Source organism: Lutra lutra, chromosome 9 (assembly GCF_902655055.1).
Source record: "Lutra lutra chromosome 9, mLutLut1.2, whole genome shotgun sequence".
NCBI classification, from domain to species: domain Eukaryota; kingdom Metazoa; phylum Chordata; class Mammalia; order Carnivora; family Mustelidae; genus Lutra; species Lutra lutra.
Window position 1 is genome coordinate 126,414,300 of NC_062286.1, and position 18,676 is coordinate 126,432,975.

The 18,676-nt window shown below is 48.6% G+C and overlaps 1 protein-coding gene across 12 annotated transcripts in view; it reads right to left on the bottom strand.

The window, feature by feature from the left end:
• Window positions 1-18,676, bottom strand: part of PTPRT (protein tyrosine phosphatase receptor type T) — a 1,067,282-nt gene that overhangs the window by 64,342 nt on the left and 984,264 nt on the right. For all 12 annotated transcript variants that reach the window (XM_047746505.1, XM_047746499.1, XM_047746504.1 and 9 more), the window contains 3 exons: window positions 10,866-10,942; window positions 2,958-2,994; window positions 1,459-1,556 (listed from right to left, as the gene is read on the bottom strand). In XM_047746505.1, the coding sequence (XP_047602461.1) occupies window positions 1,459-1,556; window positions 2,958-2,994; window positions 10,866-10,942 (212 nt within the window). The remainder of the gene's footprint in view (window positions 1-1,458; window positions 1,557-2,957; window positions 2,995-10,865; window positions 10,943-18,676) is intronic.

The following is an 18,676-nucleotide window of genomic DNA, read 5'->3' on the forward strand; positions in this document are numbered from 1 at the left end:
GGAATTTGCTTCTGAATTCTTAAATCCTAGCCGGGCCTTTTTGTCTGTGGTAGCTGCTCTCCGGGTCTGGGTCCTTGGGGAGCAGTGGTGAGTGGAGGGGCCATGATACTAGGAGGAGAGTTAAGAGTCAGAGATCATAGCTGGGCTCTGGCTAGAGGACTAAGGGGTAGGTGCTCCAGCCCCTCTGGGGCTGTTTCCTCATCTGTAAAGCGGGGGATGGGACGAAGTGAGAGCGGGCTCAAGGATAAAGTCTCTCCTGGCCCCAGAACCCTTTGAGGCCACGAGATGTCCACAGCCCTCTCCTGATTATGAAGACAGCCCAGATTCTCTCTCCTATGATCTTGGAGGCCAGGACTCTATTTTATCGGGTTATCTGGTCCTTCGCCAAAACAAAAACTTACCTGGCCACTCTCCGGTTAGTTCCTATGCTAAGTAGAGAAGCCCTCTTTCTTCTAGTGTTGTGCACCCTGCCTTTCAACCCAACAGCCCACCCACCCACATACCGCAGTTTACCAAGTGAGCGAAAGCAAGCCGGGCATAGCAGTCCCATCTCCAAGCCCTAGGATTAGCTAAGGACAACGTAGGAGAGAGTCGAGATAGAGCAGAGCAGGAGACCAAGGCCTGAACCCTGAGGGCTATCAAGGTTTTAGAGGTAAGGGAGCAAAAGGTCGGATGCTCTGAGAGACTGAGTTCAATGAGAAGAAAGAAGTGGTGGTTGAATTCGTCAACATGAAGGATGCTGGTGATACTGACCGTCTTACTATGGGTGGGATGGAGAGGGGAGAAGAGAACGGGAGTGGAGAAACAGAGCCTGTGTGTGTCTTCAAAGTCCAGCAGAAAAGCAGGGACAAGAGAATCCTTTTTGTTGGTCTGTTTTGTATTTTCAGGGGGAAGGTGCTCAGGGTGTTTTGTATGTTCAGGGGGATAATCCAGCAATGAGAAAAAGAGTTGCTTTTCGAGTGATAGGGGAAATGAGAAAATTCTTGCATAGAATCTGTGATTCAAGGCACTGGGATTGCCTTTGAAAGGGCAAGAGTCACTTCTTCCGTCATAGGAGGCTGAGCCTTTAGAAACAGCAGACAGTCTACCATTTGGGTCAACAAAAATGGCCCTTTTTTATGGTTCACCCTGATAACAGAGGGGAAGAATGAGAAGATGGTCATAGATGCAAGCAGGATTGTGGCTTTGTGGCGTGAAGATGAGCGTTCATGTCTGATGGCTCTCATTTCCCCAAAGGGTATGAGATGACGTCATCAACTGAGCGAGGATGGAGAAAAGGATGACTTGGAGGGAAAGGCCGTATTCCCCGAATGGGAAGCAGGGGTGAGGATTTCTCCCACGCGGGTTGTTGTGAGTGAAGTGTTGAGCAGGGGCACGTGCCATAAGGCACAGAACAGAGAGATGCTCAGGAGGACAGGGCCAGCAACCTCTGTCCAGGTAACTGCGGGAGGGGCTTACCCTGCCCACTTCCACGAGGTTCGTGACCATGACGATGCTGGCCGAGTTCTCCTGCCAGATCATTCTCCAAAAGTCCTTGACAGTCTCCTGCATCGGACCTGAGGACAGAGAAGGTGACAGGGTCAAAGACCACAAGTGCAAGGAGGCAGCCAGGAGGCTGTCCCTCCTGGTTGGTCCGTCCAGGCTCTGCATAGGTGAGCGAGAGCGAGGCCAGATGATCCCTGCTGGGACACCCAAGTCGTTGAGACCAGGGCCGGAGTAGAAAAGCAAAGCGGCATTCCAAACTAGCATGGTCTGCAGCACCCATGGAGATACACCCACAGCCTTTCCTCTTCCCTACTCTGTCCTCCTCAGGGGCTGTCCCCCAGCCCCACTTGCCCCCATCCATCACCTTATAGGGATTATATTATGGGTTAATAATATGGCTTAAGGGAGTTTTCATAAGAACCGGGCTCTAGGACCTCAATGAGAGTCAGGGAGGAAATTGGGGTTCCAGGGGTCAGGGAGGACAGAAAGCTGCTAGGAGCTGGAGGCTCACAGTGCAAACGGTACAGGCCTGAGTTTGAGCTTGACAAAAACAGGAAGCATTCCCCTGGGGTCCCAAAAGGAGGGAGGGAAAAGAAATGGACAAGGAGAGGGAGAGAGGATCTGAGAGTCCAAAGCAATTTCCTTGGAAATTTCTCTTTCAATGTCCTGGGCCTTCATCACTTTTACAATTATAAAAGAAATACATGTATTTGATATAAAAATCTCAGTAGCCTTTTCCTGTATATGTATATATGTGTGTGTGTGTGTATATATGTATGTGTGTATGTATTTACACATATGCATTTGCTGTAATAAGTAAATTATTATATGCATTATTATATACATTTTGCATGCTCTTAAAAATTCTTACCAAGCATGGTACATGTTCACTGCATAATTGTCTATAATATGGAAGTATTATACTTTATTTAAACAAGCTACCAACTGTTGGGCATTGAAGATTTTTCACTTTTTTCCTATTGCAGATAACACTGTGATGAGTATCTCTGTATACGTGACTGCCCACCTATCTAACCATCCACAATATTTCTTCCCCAAAGGGTTTGGGAGGTAGGATCATTTTGAAGCCTTTGATAATGTACTGTCAAAGTTGTTTTCCAGAACGGCTGAGTACTTCTCTCTTCTAGGCGCACGCTTGTCCAGGAGATCAGGCACCATCAGCTTTAGCTCTCCATGGTGGATCCCTGGGGCAGATTAGCCTGAGGCTGAGGCTGAGGCTTCGGGTCTGCCCTGCCTGTGACCATTTCTCAGCTGTATCTCCTTCATCTCTTACTCATATCCCTACCTAGAGCTGAATTTGTCACCTCTTTCCTTCCCAAACAAATGGTTGCTCCCAGACACCCCTGGAGGCTCTCCAGCCCTATGCCCGTGTGACTTCTTTGCTGGCAGCAACCCATTCCTCTCTTCCAGTGAAGGGCAAGGACAGCTTCGAGGGAAAGGAGGGCACTTACCCTGCGTTGCAATGTAGTGCCGAGGTCGATGGTATCCCTGGATGACAGGAGAGAAGCAGAGTGAAGGGCCTCCAGTCAAAGCTTGCAAACACCACAATATTAATAGCTATCCTTTCCAAGACATGCTCTCCTCACAGGCAAAATGAGAAGAGCATCAGACACTTCCCAGAGAAGTGGCGAAGACGAAATTAGGTAACGCATGGAAAACTCTTATTAAATCACTCAATGAGTGAGCCATTCTAATAGTTACTTGGGAGGGGCCCATACAGGCTTGCCTTGGAAGCAAAACTGGGTGGCCGTAATTACCTAGGCCCATGCACCCAGAAAGGTAGAGAAGGAATTTGGGGGTTCCTGTGGGACACAAACCATCAAAAAGTCTCTCCTGGGTCCTAACTGTGCAAAACACTGTGTGAGGCTCTGTAGGGCACTTGACAGAAGAAAACCATTGCATCGTTGGCCCCTTGCCTTAGTAAGGATTAGGGGAAAAAAAATTGGGAAGAATGCCACAGTGCCTCTCTGTGCCACATGGTGGGGCTTGGAATTGGAAGTCCCACTCATCGGGGTGGGAGGGGGGCACGCAGGTGTGACCTAGAGGATGATAAAGCCGCTTTCTGGTTCAGAGACCAGTTTCTGATATGTCTGTGTATTTCGGTGCCCCAGGAGGCCCTGCCGTGCCCTGGGGTGGGGCTCCTCGGTGCTCCATCACCTTCATCACTGGGGAAGAGGTTGAAGAGATCCTTCTCTTTTGCCTGGGTATGGCGATCCATGGGGGATGCTCTTTCTAGTTTTAGAGAGGAATTATACCGTACTGGGTAGAGTTCACGTTTTGGACAATGATTTGCATTTAGTACATAGTTAGTATATATGGAATGAACACAAGAGTGAGTGAATGAATGGACGGACGGATGCGTTTTCAAACTACAGATGCCAGTTAGGGATCCTGCTGGCGGAGAGGTCACGGACAGCCCCGAAATCCACTTTGCTTTATGGTTAACCATCTCAGGAGGAAACAAGCCCGAACGGTTGACGAATCCCTCGTTTTGTCTCCAGTGTTAGTGATCAGTTTTTCCATCCTGTCGGGGGTGGGGGGAGGGGGGAATGAGCTGCCTCAAGGCCCTCTCACTCAGGAAATGAGCCAGAATCGCCATCTGTGTGGTTAATGGTAAAACAGATGTGGCATCTTTCAAGTCCCAGATCCACTTTCTGATTCAAAGACGCGTTTTTGAGCCCCTGGCGCATTTCTCCAGCTCAGTCTTCCCCTCGCCCCATAAATACTGAGGAGCTACCTTCCAACTGTTGGGCATACTCTAGAAATGCCTGAGTTCACTGTCAGCACCAACCCAGGGCCGGTGGCATGGCCAGAACTGGTGGATTAACCACAGTCCCCAGGAATCAACAGCCCCACCTAAACTCCTTGTGTGATAACTTCTTAGCGAAGTCATCAGCTTCTTGAGGACAAACACTGCCTCCTCTAAGTTTAAAAAAAAAATGTCTATAGGGCCTCCCACAGTGTGAGACTCAGAGCAAATGTCCAATGAACAAGTGGCTGGGAACACAGCTAAATTAGGTACCGCTGGAGGGGGTCACGTGCACACACTCTGGACCTGATGGCCTCGGTTCGCATCCCAGCTCTGACCCTTGGGAGCTGTGTGGTTTGCAGCTAACACTGAACCTCCTTGTGCCTCCATTGATCTTTTACTCTCAGATGAGGTTCTTAGACTTACACTGTAGCGTTGCTACTGAGATTACATGGCAGTCACTATGCCACAGGCACTATAGTCCAAGATTCAGCATATATGATTTTATCTTGTTATTTATTTTATTGGTCGTCTGGCAAACATTCATAGGGTGCTTACCATGACTAAGTGTCTATGTTGACCGCTGGGTGATGGTGAGATCGGAAGCCCGTCCCTCCTCACTGCTCTGCCTCTAATGGAAAATTGAGCCCCTCTCTGAGACATGAGAGATGGGAAGGGAGGTGAGAGGGACCAGAGCTCTTCTGAGAAAGAGGGACAGGGGTTCCGAGGCTTACAGGAAGAATTAGACTCGGGGGGGGGGGGGGTTCTTGATTAGGTTTGGGAACAGAAGATAGTCCCCTAGAGTGTAGAAGGGTGTGGTTTCTCAAGCCCACTATCTTCCATCACCTGCATCATCAACTCCTACTTGCACTCCTTGTCCTTCCTGACCCGAGCCACAGCTTGCTGGCCTCCCTGCCTCCAGTCTGGTCCCACTGCCTGTCTGCTTCCGACCAGAGTGAATTCACCAGTGCATATCGGATTCTGGTATTTCCCTACCAAACAGCCTGCAGTGGCCCCCCACTGTCTGTGTGATCGTGCCCAAATGTCCTACCTCAGGACTCATCTGTGTCTCTAGCCTCACTGGCAGTTGTCACTGTCCATGCCCTCCCATGAGCCCCATGTCCTGTTTCCCTGCACTGCACCTCAAATGAGCCTTCCTCCCCGAGCAGTCCTGCAGGCTTCCACGTGTGCCCAACCAACACATAGAGCACATGAGTGGCAATACGGCTTTTGTCCTCTTGTTCCCTTGGGCCGTGGAGCCTACACTCAGAGCTGGGAGCAGTCTTTAGCAAAGGCTGATGGGTGGCATGTCTGCATCAGCGGGTCTCAGAGGTGATGCTGGGACACTCTTAATGGCGTTCCTGTCTCCTTCCTCCAGCAGCATGCCCGGTTCCTACCACTCTCGCCCTGGCTTACTGGCTGTCCTGCTCTTCTTGAGACACAGGAGTCATGTTTCCATGCAGAGGCCTTCGCACAGGGCATTCCCTGGGCCATCCGGCGTCTGTCCCCGGTGAGACGGGCGGTTTGCTCTCTCCCGTCCGCCCGGTGTCTGCTTGGCTGTCAGTCACTTCACAGAAAGCCCCCCTGCCGACCACCCTGTTGGCCCCTTTCACATTTCTCTGGTTTCCTTTTCTTCAGGGCACTTATCACTCAGGGGCAGAATGTTCCTTGGTTATGGACATGCTCGTTGTCTGTCTCCCTGGCGGAGTGAGCACGCCGGCAGGACAAGGCTGTGGTCAGCTTGCATGTGCCCGCGTCCCAAGCACCCACAAGTCTGCCTGGGCCGTCAGCCTTGATAAACACATCTCAAATGCACACATGCACGTGTGCCGTGCACCCATCTGCGTGCTGCACGGGCATAAAAAGGCCCTCTCTGGTCTCCAAGACCCCAACGAGTCCCCAAGGAGAAAACATTCTAACCATGCGATTCCTCAGCAACGGAGATAAAAGGAAATGTACTGCTCGGCTGGGGCTTTACTGGGGATTTGCCAAGAACTGGTGTAGAAAACTTCCTAACCTTAAAAGAACTTTGAGTTCGTTGAAGTCCCACCTACACAGCACACAGATCGACTGCAAACCAGCACCGGGCCTGCCTCCATCCGTCTGTGAGCAATGGGAAAGAGGCTTGCATCCAAAACGCATTTATCTCACTCTGAACTCCTGCATCTGTTACTTACTGGGGACCCAGATACGATATTTATTTCCAGACTGGTAATTTATAACAGATTCAAGTGGCCAATCCATTCTCGGGCGTGCAAACAAACCCACCGGTGGGATGGTTCAGAAGGGAGCAGAACCATGGCCTCTGAAGGCACAGACAGGGCTGGCCCCATCGAGCTCGTTATCCAAATGGAGTTGTTGTAATGGATCGTCAAGATCCAACTGGGGATAAACAACTCCAGCTCGGGCAGTTAGCTCTTCTGAGAGCAAATGTCCAGGAGGATTTCAGTGGGGGAGAGCAGGCAAAAAGAGTGAGGACCTAGGGAGCTATCTAGCGCGTGTTTTGCCAGGAATCCCCAAAAGGACTCTAGGCGTTTTAAGTTTGCTGGAGAACATGGTAGGTTCATAATTCATGGGACTCCCCACCCCCACCCCACTCCATATTGGTAACAGTGTGCGAGGAGGTGCTTGTACTTGGTACATGCTTCCCCCGCCATGTTCCCACCTTTCCCTTCCAGACTCTGCTCTGTGCTGGGGGCTGGATGCTGACCTGTATGGACTATGTCATGGGGTTTCGTGACTGCTGGTTTCCAGTTGGGTTCAGCCAATGGGGAGGGGGCAGGAGCAGGAGCTCAGAGGCCATGGGAGGCTGGGGGAGTATGTTCTTCTAGATCTGTCCCTGTCAGGCCGCTGAGGTTGGCACTGACTCTCTGTCAGAGGTCACCCCTTCTAGCTCGGGGACACTGCACCCCACCCTACTGGTTTCCTTTAACCCTGTTCCTACCTTGTTAACCCCCTGCCTCCCATTACTCCCTTTGAGTGAGCCTGTTTCCTAAGGGGAGACTGACAGACACATCGGTTATCGTATTCTGTCGGGGTAGCATTATTATCCTGCTTTACAGGTATCAGAACAAGTAAGTAAGATCATAAGGCTAGTAAGCAGAAAGCTCTGGACTCAACCGGCCCAGCAACGGCTGAATTCATGACTCTGGTTTCATGAACCTTTAACTCTGACCACTGAGATCCAGCAGAGGCCAGTGTCACCTATGAAGACAGCATCTAGCAGAGGCTGGCTTGTCTGCACAATCTATCTTTCCCAGAGGGAGAAGTGCTTAGTGCACAGAGAACTGGATTCTAGCCATGCAACCTTGAGCAACCCAACCCCTGGTTTCTTATCCCTAAAGGCTTGCAGAACGCACTGTAATGATGCTAGAACCTGGCAGGAATGGGAGGCGTTTTCAGTGTTGACATCACAGAGACTCACCTGCATTTAAAGCAATTTCATTTGTCGCCTATAACATACCCAGTGCGTCTTGGCTCTGACTGTAGTCAGATGTTCGCGCAACTTTGTTTATCTAGGGAAGAGTCTTTCTAGGAAAGTCACTTTTGTGGGAGGGTTACCAGTCAGATGACAAATGCTATATATGGCACCCCAGGCTGGCAGACCCCATGTGGGCCTTTGGGGTTGTCACAAGTACTCAGCTGTAGACAAGTTCAAGGGGGAAACCAGAAGGAAGTTCTGTTCAATCTGGTTAATTGCATGCTGAGTCCCCACTGTGAGCGGGATGCAAGGTGTTGTCTGAGAGTGGATGGGGAGAGCGGGAGAAAGGCCCCGCACTGGGAACCGGTCTGGTCTGGTTCCTAGTTTGGTTCTGCTGCTGACCAGACCCATGGCCTTACTAAAGCTCTGTAATCTCTTTAAACTTTTTTTGGTTTTGTTTTTGGAGAGGGAGAGAGAGACAGAGGGGTGGGGGAAAGCGACAGAGGGAGAGGGAGAAAGAGAATCCCAAGCAGGCTCCCTGTGCTCAGAGGCTGACACAGGGCTCCTCTCATGACCCTGAGATCATGACCCAAGCTGAAATCAAGAGTCAGACGCTTAACTGACTGAATCACCCAGACTCCCCAAACTTTGCAACATCTTCAACCTCAGCTTCCCTTTCTGAAAAAATGGGGATGATTACCCAACTTGGGGGGGGCTACTGAGTGGTCTCCATAAACCGTCTCCTTTGAAACCACCCATCAAGGGGCCCAAACATGACTCATTTAGAGCCACTGGCTGTTGTCATTGCTCTGCTATTATTTAAGCCAGCAGAATACGTTGGGGAAGTGACCCTTGATCAGACGCCTGCGCCCTTCTCCTGCACATCCTAGCAGTGAGATCCTCGATAAGTTACATAACTAATCAAAAGCCTCAGCTAACTCACCTGGGAATGGGTAGTAATGGCACTTGCTTCGTGAGGTTGTGGTCCTAGTTAAAGTAATGTTGATACGCAAGAGGTGATCTTAGGTTACTGTCAATCCTTCTTGCCCACTGGACTCTTACTCATTGGCTAAGGCAGCACTGTCACCTCCTCCAGGAAGGCTCCCTTGACTACCCACCCCCACCCCAACCAAAGCTTTGGTTTTCCTTAATGTTTGCACAGGCCCTGCTCTATGAGGGTCTCTTTTCTTACCCAACTCCCTTACCAGACTGAGTCCCTTTTCAGGTTTGGATTTCCAGCACACAGTGGAGGACCTGCTCAGTGTTTGAGAAATGAATCCTAGATGCATGAAGGAGAGGCTGCAGCTATGAGGGGCAGATACTCAGAGTGCTTTGTCCAGGCTTGAGACAGGCTGCTCTGAACTGGCCATCTCCCTGTGAACTTTCCTGGGAGGACCACAGGGACAGAGTCCGTGCTGACCTTGACTTCCACTGAAACTCCAGCCCCAGGTCCTGACCACAGTTAGGCTCTCTGTAAAGCCAGGGTCTCAGGTGGGGACTTGAAACCACTCTGGGTGTTTCAGACTCAGGGAATTCCTCATGGGGCGCTGGTGACATTGGTGATAGAGGAGCTGAGATGCTAACCAGGCAACAGAGGGGCAACACAGAGACTGGCACCAGCAGGAGACTGTGACCGCCCCTGGAACTAGTGGATGATGGGAGACAGAGAAGCTGCCAGACCCCAGAGCTGGGTTTGCCTGGCAGAGGCGGGAATTCTGGTGGAAGCTGGTGCCTGGTGGAAGCTGGTGCCCCAGCTGGGGTGCGGCCACTGCCAGAGCTGCCACCCCAGTTAAGTGAGGGAGAAGCCGGACAGCAGCTTTCCCTTCACCCTCCAATCTCCCATCAGTGCCTTCTCTGTAGGGGTCAGCTTGCTCTCATGCACACGCACACACTCACATGGGCACACCATTGCACACATACTTAGATAAGCAATGCAAAGCAGAACGGGGAAGGACAAGAAATAGATCTGAGAGCAAACAGACAAATGACTAACACCAGGCTCAATAAATATTTGTTGAATCAATGAATCATTTGGATTGGCCTAGATTAGGGTGAATTCAAACACACACCTCTCCACTTCATAGCCTGTCTCTAGAAACACTTGGGCATCAGAGGGACCAAGAGGAGCTCCAGCATTTGTCAAGGCCTTTGGGCTCCTAGCTGAGGTCCTGAGAAGCCTGGCTTGCGCCGGTTATGAGAGGACCTCCATCTACCCCTGGCGGCCATGCTCCCCTTTTGCAAACTCTCGCTTCCAGGGTGAAACAATCCCCTTCCCTAACTGGGTGTCTGGATCCCGGACACTCTTCCCTCGGATCTATCTTATCCTTGGCAATAGAAAAATCATCCCAAAGCTCAGCTCTGCACTGGTCACCTCCACGATCAAAACTTCAAACAGCTTTCTCTTGCCTACAGAATCAAGCCTGGCTTTCTAAGTTTGACGGCAAACCACCGATGACTTAGCTCCAACCTTATTTTCTACTACCCCCATGACATAGTCTCTGCTCTGCTCACCCTGAGCCACTACAGATGCTCTGGCTCCAGCTGCTACATTTTCGCTTGTGCTGTTCTAACTAGAGGCCCCATCTTTGCCCTCTTTATACTTTAAATTCATCCTGTGCTTGAAGCTTTGGTTCATATCACATTTTGCATTCCTGATGGAAAAAGCAATTTTTCCCCCACCTCTGAATCCCTGCAGCATTTTATCTGAACACATGACACTTACCACTTTCCAGTTGGCCCTGGAATTATTGATGTGCATAGCTTATCTTCCTGCTCAGGTTTTAAAGGGTAGAGACCATGGTGCTCTAAGTTTTATGGTTCCCATAGCATCTGGCACACAGCAGGCACTTTTGAATTTGTGTTGCATAAATGGCTATGCCTTTGAATGAATGAATGGATGGACAAACAGACACACGTACAAATGAATTAATGGGTGAAGGAACAAGACAGGCAGCTGTCCTGAGGCCCCACGGAGCGGGCTACTCCAGCCAGCTCCAAAGAGGATACAGTTTCAGACGGATAATCAATGTGGGTTATGCTAATTACATAAATCAGGGAGGGGCCAGACCCCTCCGGACACGTTCTAGGAGGGCCACCTTGTTGGGGGAGAGGCTGGGGGACAGCCATGGGTCTCAAGCCTGCTACAACCAACCCCAGAGTCCCACCGCCCAGCCCCATGGAGACTCTCACATCAATGTAGTTGGCGTTGATGTAGTCGGAATGCGGATCTCCATCCAGCACCAGCAGCCTCACTCGGGAATGGTCATCTGCAGAGAGAGAGCAAAAAATAAGGAGGTGGGCGGTGAGGAGCTGCGGCGAGGGGCCAGCACTGCCCACCTGTAAGGCTCCCGTGCGTCAGTAGTATGGGCATCGGGCTGCTTCCCATACCTTCTCTCGTTTGACCCCTGGTCCCACCCTGTTATCATTCCAATTTACAGATCAGGCAGTTGAGTTTCTGTGCCTTAGAAAGCCACTGTATGTGCTCCTTCTCTTTTTTCCACCACCCCTTCTAGTACTCATCATGACCCACCTGGGTGAGTCGCCTGCTTCTTTAAGTCTTCGTGATTTTGTTATTAAAAGGGTAGTAGAAATACCTTCTTCACATGACAGCGTGAGAGAGATCAGAACACTTAGGAGGCGAGAAGCGTCGGATCCGAACTAACATGTTTTCATTATTGCTGAAAAACGGCAAATTTGACTATTTTCTTCATGTGCGTAAATGCTTTCCCTTTGTCTCTTGGAGAATTGTTGCAAATAGATTGTTGGCCACATATTGTTATCAATACAATCATTCAAGAGAAGCAGGCTCCGTCATTATAAAAGAGGTCATCAATAACTAAAAACATGTTACGGAAAATGCCATTTCAGACACAATCCAGGCATAAACAAGATTTGCAGGGTTTAGTCAATGGCACGTTTACTCCAAATAACATCAAATAAGCACCATGAAGAAAAAAACCCCTCATGCAGAAGAATCAGGCTAATTCTTTACAACTAATTAAGGCACGTGGTGACACACTAAGAATGCACATGAATGGAACAACCTGGCTGGGTCTGGAGGGAAGAGGGGTTCAGCTGGCTGTCTGGGTCCCTGTCACCCATCGCTACATGTCCCTGCTTCTGCTGTCCAGTCTAGGACAGGGCTAGGGTTCCCAGCAAGTGGGCTGGAGCGCTCAGAGCATCTGCGAGTGTCCCTGGGATCAGGAGGCTGGGCCAGCGTATCCTGCTAAGACATATGTAGCCCTCTGCAGTTTAAGGGGCACATCTATTACTACGAACAGGAAGCCCCCGAGAACAGGGTCATTAGCACTTTGTTCCCTGTTTCATCCTCTGGGCCTCCACTTGCAGTAGGCGCTCTACAAATCCTTAGTGAGCATATGAATGGATCACCTCGTTGTACTCTCGCAGTGAGCCTGGGAGACAAGCAGCATAGCCCTGTTACAAATGAGGACACTGAGGCTCCCAAGGACTGACTGGTCACATGACCCGTGTGTGGTGGAACTAATTCTAAGCTCAGAAACTCCTGCTTCCAAAGAGGGGTCTAAGCACGATGTTGGAGACAGCTTCAAGTGTACATGGCAGGGGGGATTAATGCCAGAGAATTGGTTAGCCCGTGATGGAAGAGCTGAGAAACCAGAGAGAGGCTGTGTAACTCAGAGATCAGAGCTAGCAAGGAGATGTTACCCCCCTGGGAATGGTGGGGCAGATGGTAGAGGCGAGGTTATCAGAGGTGGGGCTGGGCCCACTCTCTGGAGGGAGCTGGAGATGTACCCTGGCTTCTTCCTTTCCCTGACTTCCAATCTCCCACCAGGGCATGTCCTTGGCCAAAGTCAGCCGAATGCCAGCTGGCAAGAGACTACAAAATGCAACCCACAGGGGTCAGTTGAAGAGAGCGAATGCTTGGTCCCAGTTGAAGGCAAGGAATGGGACTGAGGATGGACAAACAGGCCCAAGACTAGGCAGGACGTTAGTTCATATCCACTAATTAAATAATTCAAAAATTAGTCCTTGACCATGTGCCAGGCACTATGATAGACACAGAGATACACTGGATTGCCACTTTTCTTACTCCTCATGGGTGAGAGTTGCTGGTGGGAGGTCTAACTCATCTTTTGGGGGGTGGTGGGGGAGTGGGGTGTGAAGCTGGGAGTCCAAAGTTCACCTTTATGGAGTTCATGGCCAGTATCAGATTTTATAAACCTGAACTCACTCAGTCATTTATTCCTCAACATAGCTCTGTGGATTACTACAGTATATAATGATACCATGATGATGTAGTATGTTCCTTCTTCCCATTTCACAGATGAAGGAATGGGGGCTTGGGGAGGTTAAGCACATTCCCAACGTTATGCAGCCTGCACGTGCCAGAGCTGGGATTCTATCTCAGGTCTATCCGAACCTGAACACCGGCTCCATCCACACATGGTGCTCTCCCTGGACTTCCAGCATCTGGCAGGCACTGCTCCTGGAGTCTGTGCAAAAGGTTGGTCCCAGATCCTGCAGTACTCTAGCTCCCCCAGGAGTGGGACTTCCTGGGGGACCCCTCTCACCCCACTCTAGGAGAAAGGAGTCAGACAAGGCCCAGCACCTGACTCTAAGCTGACACTGTTGAGCCCCATTACCAGTGGTTACAAAAACGATAATCCTTCAAAAAGTAAAAATACACATTGTGTTTTCACTCATTGGTCTCACTAATGACTTATTGATTCAAAAATCTCCTTTATTTATTGAGTTGTGACTGTCCCTGGAAACGGCACTGGAAACAGAGACTCTGGCTTAAAATGTAGTGAGGGAATTTACTTTAACATAAAATGAAAGTTAAAATCTGAAAGCAAAAAGGATTTAAAAAACCAACAAGAAACAAACATATTTAAGTTAAATATTCTTAAAGACGAAAGGGGCCTCTACCCACCAGATGATGGTGTTTGTCGGTATCTTGTCTTCATCCATTCATAAAGAACCTACAATGTGCAGGCTGGTTGAATGGCCTAAGGAAGTACTGTCAAAATGATACTCATGCTTAAGGAATCTCGTGTGGGAGACAGACTATACACAGAAGTAGAACTTCAGGGTCTAGGAGGTGGAGAAAGGAGGGCTTTGTGAAGAGTATGTGAATGAGGAATTAAAAGTGGGCTAAGACTTAACCAGTAGACAGAGAGGAAGGGTCCTTCCATCAGAGGGAACGAAGAAAGTGAAGACAGTGCTTTTGAAAAAGCAAGCACACTGGGGAGGCTGAAAACCATTTCCTGCCTTGTGGACACAGCAGTGTGAGGGGATTATAGCAACAGAAGGAGAGAGAAAGAAGGTAGGCAGGGGCTGGGTTACAAGAGGCACTCAACCCTGTATTAAGGCACTTAGATGCAAATACCCATGCTGGGCTCTGCAAGGCATCCATATACAAGATACCTCTACTTTTCCGAGGTTGTGAAAGGCTATTTTATTATGCAATGACCAAGGTTCACTCCCAGAGGGCTAACCGGTGGCCAGTGGGATACACTCATCATGTGAGGTATGAAGCTGAGGGTCAGGATCTGGGTTCAAATCTTAGCCTTATCACTTAGTAAGTCAACTGATCGCCCTTAGTTAGGGTTGCTTATCAAAGAGGAGCCAATACTATATAGCTTACAGAGGGTGGGGGGGATTAAATGAGAAAATACAGGCACGAAACTTGCCAGGGTATTAACAGAATGAAAAGACAAGCCACAGACTGGGAAAAAATCTTTGCAGAATATCAGCTAAAGGACTTGTATCCACAATATACAAAGAACACTTAAATTCAACAAGAAAACAACCCCATTTAAAAAAACAGGTGAAAGATCTGAACAGACACCTTGGCAAAATAGATACACAGATGGCAAATAAGTATGTAAAAAATGTTCAACATCATATGTCATTAGGGAATTCAAATTAAAACAACAATGGGATATCTCTGTAACACCTACTAGAATGGCCCAAGTCCAGAACACTGACCACACCAAATGCTGGCAAGGATATGGAGCAACAGGAACTCTCGGTTCATCGCTGGTAGGAATGCGAAATGATACAGCCACTTTGGGAGACAGTTTGGTAGTTTCTTTTAAAACTAAACATACTCTTATCATATGATTCCAGCAATTGCTGTCTTTGGTATTTACCCAAATGAGTTGGAAACTTATGTCCACACAAAAACTTGCACACAAATGTTTATAGCAGTTTCACTCACAACTGCCAAAACTTAGGAAAAAAAAAAAAACAACAACCAAGATGTCCTTCAGTACATGAATGGATAGACAAATGTATACCCAGACAGTGGAATAGCATTCAGTGATATTTAGAGATGAATGATCAAGCCATGAAAAGACAGGGAGGAAACATACAAGCGAGTCTGCAAAGGCTTCATACTGTGTGATTCCCGCTCTGTGACACTCTAGTATGGAAACGGTAAATAATCAGTGGCTGCTAGGGGCTTGGCGACAGGATAAACAGGAGGGACACGGGGGCGTTTTAGGGTCCTGAAATGATCCTGTGTGATACTGTAATGGAGGATACATGTCACTGCACATTTTTTTGAAATCCCACCAAACTGCACAACAGAAAGAGTAGACTCTAAACCATGGACTTTAGCTAATAATAATGGATCGAGATTGGTTCATTAATTGTAACAAATGTGTCACATGGATTCAAGGCATTAATAACAGGGGGATCTGAATGTGGGAGGGAGGCAGGCAGCCCATGGGGACTCTCTCTGTACGTTCTGCTCATTTCTTCTGAAACCTAAGACTGCTCTTTAAAAAAAAAAAAAAAGGTACTAGGACAGTATCTGGTATGCAGCAGGTGCTTACTAAATGGTGGTTCTGGGCTGGACATGAGGCTCAGGGCTGAGATGCTTAGGAATGGGTGTCCCCCACTTGTCCTTCCGTACCAGCTGTAAATCTACCTTCTGCAGAGGCAAGGAGGCATGTATGGTGAGTATTCTTGAAAGCACAGAATTCAGCCCTGTGAGGAGTAGTGGTGTCCTCATGGTTTATTTATTCCTTCTGGGAGATGCTAATATTATTCTGTGTCCCCTTCTTCTTCTAACTTTATATAATTAGAAGGATAAAAAATTGTGTTTATCCACAGGCACATGGAGAAAGATGGGGCAGCGGGCAACGTGAAGGAGTTTATACAAGGTAATTTACAAGCAGCCCAGAACGTTCATTATGCTCTATCTACATTTCGCAAGCCTGAAAAACAGCTAATTTGGTACTCCGCGTTTGATATTCCAGACGAGATGCTGAGAAGAGTCACACAGAGGAGATGCAAACTCCTCCATGGTGAGGTGAGAGGAGGCTGGCCCCACCTGGCTTTCAGCTGAGGTGGGAGATGGGCAAGAACAGGCCTGTGGGGAAGAGAAAACCGGTGGCAAGGGAGGGGAGACATAGCTGCAAAGATATGAAGATCCAAAGAGCTCTGCCGAACACAACTCCAGGGGAACAGAAACACCGTCCCTCTGGAATCAATCTGTTCCTTGTCATTTTAGGACAAAGACCAGTGGTATGTTGCTAAATGTTTAGCAAACAGCTCTCTGGAGGGAAAAAAGGCCCTGATCGGTACAGTCTGCTGATTTCTGTGGTATAAATACTCCCACCATGACTAATTTCAAGCTACCAACATGGCATCAACTAGCTTACAAAATTCCTGAAAATTTAACAATCTGTTCTTGCAAGCTGGTATGAATCAGTTCAGGACACTACTAACAGGGAACAAAGCCCACAACGCTTTGCATGATCTGATGGTCTGGGATGCAATTCCCAGTCTAGCCTCATGCTCCCCTCCCCAAATACTATGCTGATTAACTATGCTCTTCTTTCAGTTGCTCAAATGCACAATGTCTGCTCTGACCACAGGGCCTTTGCACATGTACAAGAACACCCCAACCCACCTCCACAAAGTCTGCCAACATCTCATTCTTCAGGTCTTTGCTCAATGTTCCTTACTCAGGAAGTCTCCTATGATCTCTCCACCGCAGACTTCAAGAGCTCCCTGGACTTTTCCTCAGAACTCTTAGAATAGCTGTATTTCTGTGACTACGTGATTAACCTGTGGCTCCCCTTCACATCCTATTTAAGGAAGGGCATCCTATTTACTGGACTCCTCTACAGTGTTTGGCAGATGGCAGGTACTCAATAATTATTTAATAGATGAATTCATATTTGTTTCTGAGAGACTGAGAACCAGAAAGAGGTAAGGCCCCTTGCTTAATAGCCATACAGTTGATTTTAGGTAACATGGCCTGGGACCCAAGGCTCTTTCCTCTACACAGAACTGGCAAGGTATGCCTAGATCCTGTGCTCAAATATCCCCTTTCCCCATAGCTGATTTGTTACCCCCCTGATCCGTTACCTCCATTCTGTCCTGTCCCCAGATTGACAGCCAGTTCTGCCTCTGCAGGAGAGACTAAGGAATCGGGCAGACTCAGGAGGCAGGTGGGAGGTCTGTCATACACTAACCACATCACCAGGGGCAAGCTCCTTATCTTCCCTGAGTCTCAATTTATCCAACCATAGCATCAAAATCTTATCTACCTTTGCGGATGTACTGCAAGGATTAAAAAAGGTGAGATAGGAAGGCACCTGGTGCGTTGAAAGAAATCAAACTCAAGTATGTAAATTCAGTTTAATTAATATTCTAGATCAGTGGTTCTCAAAATGTAGTCCCTTGACCAATAGCATCAGCAATGCCTGGGGGCTTGTCAGAAATGCAAATTCTTGAGTCCCAGCCCAGACCTGGTAAATCAGAAACTCTGGTGTAGGGCCCAGAAATATGTATTTTAACAAGCCCTCTAGGAGATGCTGATGCACACTCCAGTTTAAGCGTGTAGGTCAATGTTCAATTATGCAGCGAGGTGCCCTTGTTCTTCTCTTCAGTTTGTCTTGGGAAAGACCAAAAGATCCTTCTGGAATTGGGCCCTGAGACTAGACACCCACCTTGTGTTATGTGGTGAGCCAGAGGAATTTATCTGTGTGGCATGAGTACGATGTTCCAGGTACTATTTTAGAAGGTTAACAGATGTTTTGATATTTGATTGTCATGGTGATGGTGGTGGTGGTGGTGGTGGTGGTAGTGGTGTGTGTGTGTGTGTGTTCACTCCATTTTATGGATGAGAAACTCAAATCTCCAAGAAGTTTAACAACTCAGGAAAAGGTGTAAGATCGAGAACTTTCTCATGGACTGGTGGGATCCTTACTCCTCCTGAAACCCCAAGACCTGCTGCCCCCACCCCACTTCTGTGCCAGTTCTGACTCCAACACAGCCCATCCTACTGTGTTCCCAACCCCATCCCTGGGGAGAGAGTTACTTCCTCTTGTGTGACAGTCTAACTCTCCAAACAAACCACAACCTCTCCTCCCCTCCTCCCCCATCAAAGGTAGCTCTACAAATGGGTCTTCTCGAGTGGAAACCACTTAAGAAAAGAATCATTAGAGAGAGGTGGGGCCGGGGAGAGACTCTCACTTGGATATATGATGTGCTTTCTTCCTGTCTGCTGGGCACTCAGGAGGGTAAAGGAAAGGTGCAATTTTTCAGAGAAAAGAGATTTGGCTCATTACAATGAACTGTGGAGCTGAAATATCATTTCCTAGAAGGATTGGAAATGTTAATGCCATCATCTTGCACGAGTGGATAGGGAGGAGGCAGACAATTCCACTGAGACTGCCTGGTACCTCATTGAAGGTAAAGGTCAGCACCTTCAATCTTGATTGAATTACCAGTATCCAGAGAGAGGGTGGCTGGGGTAGAAGAGGGAAACAGTTTGGCAGTCTCTGCACCTCCTAGCTCTGCTGATTCTGTGCCGGCTGAAGTTGGGTGGCTTCTTTGGATGGGGGCAGAGAAGTTAGGCAGAGAGGAGAAGAGCACTGGGAGAAGTGAGAGGCACAAGGACCACCTGATGCATTGACTGCTTCATCCTAAGCAGGCTGTCCTGCCCATACTCCATTAAAGGAACTTTCTGGAAGGAAGGAAGGTTTCTCATTTAGGTTCCT